The 11021-nt window shown below is 39.5% G+C and overlaps 1 protein-coding gene across 1 annotated transcript; it reads left to right on the top strand.

Annotated features, from left to right (window-relative positions):
- The first annotated feature begins 136 nt into the window (after nt 1-136).
- popdc1 (popeye domain cAMP effector 1) lies at nt 137-10150 on the top strand. Its single transcript, XM_083917702.1, has 8 exons — nt 137-237; nt 2573-2819; nt 4248-4372; nt 5203-5390; nt 6639-6747; nt 6852-7019; nt 8057-8198; nt 9088-10150. The coding sequence occupies exons 2-8, from the start codon at nt 2597-2599 to the stop codon at nt 9207-9209; spliced, it is 1077 nt and encodes a 358-aa protein (XP_083773828.1). The 5' UTR covers nt 137-237; nt 2573-2596; the 3' UTR covers nt 9210-10150.
- The last annotated feature ends 871 nt before the right edge of the window (nt 10151-11021 follow it).

Genomic DNA, 11021 nt, shown 5'->3' with positions numbered 1-11021 from the left:
GTGAAGTTGCGGGGTTATTATGTGCTCTGTCTCCCCCTCCCGGAGCTCTCAGTCCCTGCAGGTGCGCTGCTCTCTCCTTCTGCCCATTTTAGTCTCTGTCAGCTGGGAGGAATGCGCACATTGTCCGCCCCCCACCCCCCACAGGGTCCAACCTGCAGTCACCAGCAGTGTCTCAACTGTGTCACAGTAGTCATTCCTCTTTTTTTCCTCGCTGTGCCATCGGCTGCTGCTGGATCGGTAAGTAGACGTTTTTTCCCCCTTCATTGACGAGCAGTTAGAAAGTTGTAGCTGGCGGAAATTCCTCTGTGAGCAGGCTGCATGTTTATTCCCACATCTATTTTTACACGAGAGCCCTCCCAGTGCTAGAGCACATCACCCTGACAGAGGAAAAACCACAGCAGCTGATACTCAATGGGAGAATATCATGTTGTTTGCAGTAGTAAAGTATACGGTATATTTCTTCTTTTTTAAACAAACTGTAAATATTATTCCGTGAGCACTCGTAGGGGAGACCGGGGGCAGTTGTAACAATTTTTGTTACAACTGTCAAATGTTACATCTGCCCCCCTGTAACAGCACATTTAATAGCCTACCCTCATGAATACCAAGAACCACAATACACTCCAGAAAATAGATACAGTTAAAACAATGTAATATACATTGATCAGTTAATTCCTGTTTAACTAAAACGGTATAATTAGTCATATAATTATGCAAATATAAAAACATTGATAGGTATGAGATTGGATCACATTAGAGCAGGAGCAGAGTTTTTGATTGGTGCAATTTAAGATGTGACAAATGAGCTCCAACCAGGTTTTGAATCTGAGTTTGAATACTGATGAGTTTGAATAGGGCTACTCTGCTATTACAAACCAAAAACAATAGCTGAAAACTAGGCCGTATTGATTATCAGCCAATATGACAGAATTGAAAGATAAGGCATCAAATTAACTCTTGGTGTGAATTGACCCCAGATTGAGAAGCACAAGGCGTATCCACTGGATTATGCTACAAAATACATAACACTTGAGTATAAATAGATATTTAAACTGTAAAATATTGTTTAAACTAAATGTTTTTATGTTGTTCATTGACACAAAAATGAGATTTGGCAGAAAAACCTTGTACGAGACATGAGTTTGAGAGTCAGAGAGGGATCATCACAGATCCTCCATGTGCATAGTGTGTTTCATGGCTCTGCTCTGTTTCTGACGGGAACAGTTTGAGATGTTACATTTGCCTCCGCTCTCCGCTACTTCAGTTAATCGTGGAGTAAAGATAAAGCCAAATATTTATACAGGAGCTTCCCTCTGCATGTCTGTTATGAGATGAGCGCAGGCTGTAAGGGGACATTGGGACGTCAACTGTTCTTTAGTATTCCTTTAAACACACAGACACACACACACACACACACACACACACACACACACACACACACACACACACACACACACACACACACACACACAAAGGAAAGAAGCATAAGGAAAGCCAACTAAATGAATAAATAGAGTGAAGTAGAGTCTCGTTAAGTGAGAAGCACAAACACGAAAATGGGGTTAAATCTTCATATATGTGTCATTTAATTGCAATCGTCAGTAATTGCTGGCAGTTACATCCCCCAAAAAAGCCATATTAACTCCATTCAAGTAATTAAAATGAAGCTTTAGAATACCGTCAATTTAGGTTATTTATAGGCAGTGGTGTAGTGGTAGTCGATGAGTTGGGCGTACTACAAAGGAAAATTGGTAGATTACCGTGGAGGAAGTGGGTTTACTCTATATTTACCAATGGCTCTTCGGCTGATAGGTGGGCTTACTGCAAACCGCCAGAGAAACCTCACGTGGGTACCTGCCTATACCCTCCACTACACTACTGTTCCTAGGCCTATGCTGTGACTGCAAGGCTATATTATTTAAGATATTTTTTTGAGATTACTTTCAATTTGGGTTGATGGGAGGATTTCCTCTTCTTTCTGTTCTGCTGGCATTGCACTGATGCAGCAAAAATAATCACCAAAACCCAAACCAGAAAACCAATGCTAAAAGAAAAGGTGATATTGGACATTCATCTAGGGTGAAACAAACCCAACTCCAAATGAATAAATGCTGCTGAATATGCTAATAACATCCTTATTAGGCGATCATACACGTGATGTTGTTTTTCAATAAAGCAAAACAAAAAAGAAGCACAAAGTCCCGTCTCTTAGCCTGTACAAAACGGATCCAGGCACAAAAACTTGCTCCAATGGATTCGATGTACTACTGTGCATTGAGCTTAGTCAGAGTCAAAGAACGCAACTCCCTTCTCCTACATAAAATGACGCGTATGATGTCAAAAAAGGGCACTGCTCAAAACAGCCACTTTTACAGGCCCATATGTCTTGTAAACCATATAAAGTCCTACATTTACTTTTCAAATGGTCATTTTCAAGAAAGGTTAAGTGTAAATTTAGTAAAAAAAAATGTTGCTTTTTAAATGAGCAGAAACACAGTGTGACCAGCTTGTTAGCTACCCACCCTGAGCAATTCATCATCCTCCACTCACATTTTCTCCAACTTTGCCCTAGCTTTCAAGGTGACCCTGCTGCAGGATGTCTTCCACACCAGAGCTGCCCCCCTTCCTCTTCACCACACTGCCCTCCTTACCCTCGGCCACTCCAGGAGTCCCGGAACTCAATGCCACCTCCTGCCAGGAGTGGGAGCAGGCCCACCACCTACTCTTCCATCTGGGGAGCCTGTCCTTGCTGCTGGGTCTGATCATCCCCACCACCATGGGCCTGCACATGATCCTGCTGCGCCTCCTCCTGATGACAGGTCTCTCCACACTGCCCCCTGCTGAAGGCATTCCTGCGGTGATAATACTGTAGCTGGGAATATACGTTCATCACAGCCTCAACAGATCTTTACTATAATCAGAAGTGTCCAAAGTCCAGGCACATTATTTCCACAAGCTTGTTGAAGGTTTGGTTTAGTTTAGTAACTTTGGGAAAGGTTAGGACTTTTTAAAAGCTGTCCTGCACCAAGAGAGGCCTCTTCAACAGAGCTGAGGCCCTAAAAGGCTTTGACAATGGCTGATAAAGGAAGGAGAGAATGGCGAATGGAAAAAGCACTCCCAACATGTTTATCTTCAGTTTGGAAGGAGAGTGGAGACAGGAAGCAGTCAGATTAATGGGACATTTTGACTGTTCATTTATTTATAGTGCCCTTTGGCACAAAGGAATCTCAGAAGGTTTTTACAGTGAAACAGAAACAAACAGAGGAAATAGGAAAAGTAAGCGAACACAGCTACAGTAATTAATCTTTTAAGGTAACTTTTAAAACATCTTAGGTGTTTGATTACTAAAGACTCCATGGGTCATAAATATATTAATAAAACAGACAATTAAATAAACAAATCAGGTCATACGAACAATAAATATGTTAAATATGTTAATACAATGATGTATCCTTAGACCCATGTATGTTTCATTTTTGTACAGCTATGAAGCCAACAAAATGATGCAGTAGATGAATAAATAAAAGCCTCAGCAATTTCCCTACAAACCTTTGTTCCCGTTAAGCAGTGTGGGGAAGACACTGAATCACAATTAGAATTTAACAACTTTATTACATTGTGGAAAAAGAACACATCTTGATAACTAAATCATTTACACATTTCCGTATGAAGTCTACGACGGTGTATTAGGGCCAAGTATGAAAAAAAACCCTGACGGACCCCGGAGAGGGGTAATATTTAGAGAAAAAAGTCACAGATTTATGAGATTTGCTACTTTTTTTTTTCATTCGGGGCCCTAATACACCAGCACAATCATATCCACATTCTTCTCTTTTTTTTTTCTTCCTGAGGAAAGGAACTCATTCATATGTTAAAGGGCTTTATCTGTTTTCACCTTGAAAATTGTACACAAACTGCACTTTTTCAGGTTTGGTTAGACAGTTTTGAAAATCTGAAAAAAAAAAAAAACCCAGACTTGTGGATGTCAAATTATCCACATTTTGTGTACAAATAACAGGATGGAATGATGTCGTTTTATTGGATGGATATCATCTTGTTTGTGTGAACTTTTATTTTATTTTATTTTTGTCCACACCTTTGCATATCTTTGCATATATATATATATGTCTTTATGAATGGATATTAAACTTAAGTAGTCTTTTCAACTTGGAATTTAGACTTTTAGTGTTTACATTCAGTGTCTAGATATCTTCACCCTAAATCCACTTTGTCTCTAACCCTGACAGGATGTGGTCTCTTCATTTTGTGGGCGACTCTGTACAGGTGCAACCTGGATGTGATGGTTTGGAACGTGGTATTTCTGGTGGTCAACTTCATGCACTTGTTCTTCCTGTTGTACAAGCGCAGGCCGGTGAGTTCCATATATTGGCATGCCCTCATTCACATTCTGACAGTCGCTTTACATTCAGGCCGTTTGAGTGTTTCACACAATCGAAATACTGGCCCCACGTGTTGGGGGGACAGTGTGTTCATTTATGTTGAGTCTCAGAGTTAGTCTCAGGCAGGAGGCAGCATATCCTTCCGGGCTTGGTCCTGCTTTATGGCAGTGAGGTGCATATATTAGTTTGCTTGTGTTCATGTTTATATTTATGTAGGCACTGTCAAATCAAGTCAATTTCCTTGTATTGAAAATTGCCTGGCAATAAACCTGATTCTGATTCTGATTCTGATTCTGATAAAATCAATGGGTGCCACCGGGGGATTTAATGTGAGAACGGGGCCTCCAGCAAGCTGATAGAATCAGACCAGGACTTTTTTTTATTATGACACAGGGGACCTGTCCTCTGTCAGTGCAATTCACCGACTCCATTCAGCAACATTACTGTAGGAAAGCCTGTGCTGCAACACCCCTTAATTGGTGTTTAAGTCAGATCCAATCGGTCATTGCTACACCTGGTGGTTAGTTGCCCCAGCTGACCTGTGTGTGCACTCCTGTCTCATTGTGTTCATAATAATATACCAGTGGTTAATCATTGACATTTATGATGTAATCTACTCCATGGTGATATCTGATATATCTAATAAAATCTTTTTCCTGACTCTTTGACTGGAGCCACGCCATTACATCGCAAATCTAGACAAGTGTACCCCGGGGGCTTCCTCCTCCACAATTAGCCTACTGACGTTGCGATGTTAGATCTTTATTGGAAACGTGTTAAAGCTGTGGCTCTGCTCTGTCAGATTAAGATCGACAGGGAGCTGCGGCCAGTCTACAAGCGGATGTTTGAGCCTCTCCATGTGCAGGAGGCTCTGTTTCAGAGGCTCACGGGACAGTTCTGCACCATACAGACACTGAAGAAAGGCCAGGCCTACGCTGCCGAGGACAAGACCTCTGTGGACGAACGCCTCAGCATTCTCCTCAAAGGAAAGTATGTGCTGTTTGTTTGACTTTGGGCACTGGGACACTTCTATGTTGTACATCCTCACTAGATATGAATGAATGAACGAATGAATGAATTTTTTATTTTTGTGTCTGGCCATGTAGGCCATGACCTATCCCATACAGGATTATACAGACAGCTGTACAACAACTAAGCTTTCCAGCGTACCAGAGCATACGTCCACCACAACCAAAAAATAAGCAGAAAAAAATAAATAGTAAAATATATATTTTATATAAATGTAAAATAAATAAGTTAAACATAAAATAGAATAGGATTCACAGGCCACCTAAATAACAACACAGCACACACAGGAGTTTTTCCATGTTTTTCTCTCATACGTAAGTTTTCTCCTCCATCCCAGGCTTAGACAAATATTCAGAAAATGCATAAACTTTATCAAAATAAATTCAATCAAAGCTCCATGCTCCAAACATAGTAATCAACATCAGGAGCATCAAACTTCTTAACAACTTTTGGCGTGAATCCTGACATACTGTATGTGTCTCTGTTACTGATTCACTGATTCATACCGTAGAAACTGTCTGTCTGTGACACAAATTTAAATGAATAGATTCCAAGTTTTCACTGGAATGGAAATGTGCATGGAATATCATCTTTTTATTTATCACTGTTAATAATATTATGGTTTGATGCTGCTCTGTGTGCTGTTTTGATAACTGATTTATTATTTTATTGACTTCCAACCACAAATGCTCATTCTGTTCAAAATTATGTTTTCCCGGCTTCTACAACGTGAGGATTTACCTTTTTTTCATTTAATTTTTTTATTTTTTTATTTATTGTTTTACTATATTTGCTTTTTTTTTTTTGTGTATAACTTAAAATTAAATATCCACATCTGACAGTATGGGGTTTGGATTGCTGGTTAGCAAAACAATATTTAAAGACCTCACCTTGACCTTTGGGAAATTATGATCGATGCTTTTAGATAAGTTTTGACTTTTAACCTCATCGCAGTGAAAGACACTGAAAGACATTCTTTTAAATCATGTTGTGGGTGTTTGTTTGAGCAATTTTGATAAGAAGAGAGAGAGTAATTGAGGGCTTAGGCTAGGTGGCCATTAAGCGAACTGGGACTTTAAGGGACTTCCACCACTCAACATAAGTGTCTTTCACTTGAGTTGATTGGTGAAGGTTTAAGGCACAAAAACACTTGAATGTTTTTGTTTTTTAAGATTAATCAGAGTTTTGACTTTGGCGTTTCTGTGACAGGATGAAGGTATCATACCGAGGCCATTTCCTCCACAACATCTATACCAATTCATTTATTGACTCTCCAGAGTTCAGGTCCACTGAGATGCACAGAGGAGAGAAGTTCCAGGTAATACGATTTGTTCAGAGCTTTAACCCACTTCTCTTCCTGTTTCATGGATAGATCATACGATCCTTATTTCTTTAAAAACAAATGTTGTGTTTCCTCGCCAGGTGACCATCATGGCAGAGGAGAACTGTAAGTTCCTGTGTTGGTCTCGAGAGAGGCTCACTTACTTCCTGGAGTCAGATACTTTCCTCAATGAGGTGTTCAGGTACCTCATTGGCAAAGACATCACCAACAAACTGTACTCTCTGAACGACCCCACACTCAGTGACAAGGTGGGTCCAGTTCTGCGTTCAAATTATGATGAAAACCATTGTAGCCTAGTAGCACATACACTGGAAATATTAACAAATCAAAGCCATATTGTATGATAGCTAGAAGACACTTTTATCCAAAGCGACTTGCAATAAGTGCATTCATCAATGACCATACTACCAAAAACTTGCAAGAATCATGTGGGTATGTAAGATTTATCACATAGGCAAAAGCAAAAACTGCTTGAAATGCTACATTTTAGAGAAAGAAATAGAGAATGTTATTATCATTATTATTATTATTACTATTAGTTTTGATTCATGGGCCAAGATGCAGTCTGAACAGGTGAGTTTTCAGTCTGCGATGGAAGATGTGTAGGGTTTCTGTCAGTTGGGAGCCCGTTGTGGAGCCAGGACATCAAACAGTATGGATTAAGCTGAGCCATAGCTGCCCCCCTCATAGTGAGAGAATACCAAGCCATTTGGCAGTAGCAGAGAGTTGATGTTCTGGTGTGTATGGTTTGACAATGTACTGAATGCAGGATGGGCCTGAGCCATTCGCAGCATGGTTGGCAAGTAGCAGTGCTTTGAATCAGATTCGAACCACCACTGGTAGCAAGTAGGAGAAAACTTACCTACACAAGTGCTAATTGCTCAATTGGCTACAAAAGTGCTAACCACACCCACCCAGGTCAATAAGTAGTAATAGTAGTATCCAAAGAACTTGATGGCTGAGCAATAGAAACTGTGTTTCACTGACAGTTCAAAAAAAGTTATTTCTTCTTTCTTTAAAAAGGCCCCTTATCCCTACATAGGTTATAAGATTAGTTTGCCAAAACCATTGTTGCACAGCCCTATACCGAAACCAGGTTTGATTGAGTCTACAAAAATACTCTTGCATAGAGCTTAGTCAAACAGAGAATGCCTATTTAAGAAAGCAGATATACTCAACACAATACAAGCAGTCCTTGAAGTACGATATCCCTAGAAGTGAAAATACACACTATTAATGACGATGATTAATAATGATGATAATGATGATGGTGGATGTGTCCCAGGCGGTGAAGAAGATGGACCGTCAGCCCAGCCTGTGCTCTCAACTGTCTATGTCTATGATGAGGAACAGCATGGCAAGCACCAGTGACACTGATGATGTCCTCAACCAGATCCTACGAGGGGGATCTGCTGGATCGTCCCTCCGTAAGTCACATGATCATCCAGCAAGCTGTTTTAATGTGTTTCCAGCTTATGACAGCCTTAAAGCGGACAAGTGTACAGGAGTGCATTCCTTAGGTTGATTTCCCTAATCTAAACCCTAACCTCAAAATGATCAGATGGTTCTATAACAAAATGTGCTTTTGAAGCCATTGAGCTATATTAGTCATTATCAAGCCCCAACCACGGTGACTTCCTGGTTGATCCAATACTGAAGTGCCAAAACTGCAGTTCACCAAGTGGCCACTAGGTTTCAGAATAGAGCAATTTCTCATTCAGCTCCATGTTAAATCGGCCGTTTTCACAGCATTATTAAACCAATTTAAGGCCTTTTTTTAGGTCATATCTCCTCGACAACACTGGGGGTACATTTTTTTGTACCAGGCTAGTTTTTATTTGATTGGAGGTTAAATTTTATGAAAAACAGCTAGCCGCTGGCCCTCACTTCGCCGCAGAGGTATACGTCAGCCAGATGGCTGTATCTCCATCCCCCAAACGTCACATCAATGCCCTTTTTAGGTAAGAGGAAATGAGGAGGAGTTAAAGTCTGACAAGATGGCGACTCCCACAGTTATTATGTGCAAAATTTATAGCATCATTCATTTTTTTCTGATGGCAAAGCAGCTTTTCAAGATACCTAAAAATATTCAACATCTTTCATACATTATGAGTGTTATTCAACTTTCAAACCGGCAGTGTATTGTAGCGACAGCTTTTAATACATTTAATAATTGTGACCTTTTTGACGTGTGTCCACTTCTGGTTGAGCCAGGATGATGCATTTTTCATTTCTGAGTGTACTAAAATGTATTTATTAAAAACACCTAATTGATTGAGTTCAGATACATGTATATTTCTATTTCTATATTTTTAGAAAAATCACCTGGCACCAAGACCTCAAAGATGAAGCCTATAGAAGAGGGCATGGAGGACGACGTTTTCGAAGAATCCACTCCATCCAAGTCTCGCCGTAGCACTTCCACTAAGGAAGTGTAACCAGCAGGGGAAGAATACACATAATCACATTAATATTTTGTACTGTTTTGTTAAGTAGCCTGACAACATGGTTAGCCATAGGTAAATGGATATCTGCCTATGTGCTGGCAAAAAATCTCAAAAAAGTTGAGAAATATCAAATATATGTTTGTGGTTACATAGTTTGTCCACTACAGAGCACTGACAAGTTTAGTTTCACACTGTAAAATGTTAGTACATATCTTGGTCACAATTATTTGAAAAACAACAACAAAACAACATGGTTGTTTATGTAAAAATCCAATATTTCAAAACTCAATTTCACCAGAGAGGTTTTAGAAGTGAGACAGGTCCTGAATGTATTGATTCCAATGGGAGAAATGAACATGAACACAGATGATGACGGATTATTTTACCTTATACCCTCTGAAGTAAATGTTGGACTCATTTTTCACATATGTCCCATTCTGACACTAAATGGCCATTTCTGTCAGACGGACAGATCAGGAGAAAATTTACTTTGTTCAAGACCTGTTTCCGTCTCAGCAACAAACTCTTGTGAGATCTGGCAACACAGTTAAGCTAAGGTCAATTTAAGAACGCCTCAGATAACAAACTTTTGTAATGCTAAATATGGCTGTTAGCTGTGTAGATATCTAATGTTAGCAAAATAAAATATAGACAAATTATGTTCATATAACTTTTCATCCATCCACATGACCTTCACTACACTTTCAAACGAGGCTGCGCCCATTTAGGAGAAGTATGTACCATTTCATTCCACTGGGGCAGCCTCCATCAGACACAAAGCAACATTATCAGCATGAAGTGGTCTTTGGGTTTTTAATCCAATATTCACTCTTTTTTAGCTCCGTTTTTGCCTCTTATGTGCTTTTGCTTTGTACAGGTTAGCTTCGCAGATAGCGGACACTAGAGCCATGAAATAAAGACCTAGATCACGAGTAATGTTTCATGTCTTTTAGTTAGGATCTTACCTTTTTATGTACAGCTGTGGCTACCTAAGGGAAAATATGGCATTAAGAAATGCACACATACGCACACACTATAATAATATATAATAATATACTGCTCATATTTAGTATAAAGCCATCACATAATTAAAATGAGTGGCCATTAACATGAGGAGGACTAGTTAGCATCTCTTTTAACATCGATGTCATTTGAGAAACGTTATTAGCAATCTTAGCATCTATTAATACATCATAAATATTACACTAAAATGGAAAAAATACACATAGAATATATATCAAAGTAGATATTTACATGTTGCTGTACAGAAATACTTACAGACTCAGACCTTCAAAGGATATCAAAGTTGAAAACTAACTACAGCATGTCCTTGAAGTAGAGTCAAATAACTATGGCAAGAGAGGAGGATTAAATATGATGCAAGAGAATTTACCACCACTTGGTATCTCTAATGCAACACAACAAATGGGAGTGGAGCAGTCTTCATTAACCACTTGGACATCTGGATCTTCAGCTGAAAAATGCTCCACTATGTTCACCAGCTAGTTGCTAACTGCCTGTCTGTCTTAAGTGGTCCGCATTGATGCAAATCCATCTTCACAATGTTCACAACGGAATATATTTTTAGTGAGCATTTTCTTTGGAAAAATGATTTTATTTAACAATGTATTCTTTTTAAAATGTTTGAAACAGAGAGCGGTGCACTTTGGGTGTTAAATAAACATTTGAAGTGAAATATTTTTTGATGTACGCTATGCCGCCCCTGGCCAAACTGGGGCCCTAAGTGTAATTTTGCTATGAGGCCACTCACGGTGTGTACACACACACACACACACACACGCA

Source organism: Echiichthys vipera (assembly GCF_963691815.1).
Source record: "Echiichthys vipera genome assembly, chromosome: 8".
Taxonomy (NCBI): domain Eukaryota; kingdom Metazoa; phylum Chordata; class Actinopteri; order Perciformes; family Trachinidae; genus Echiichthys; species Echiichthys vipera.
This window is presented reverse-complemented; position numbering and strand designations above follow the sequence as displayed.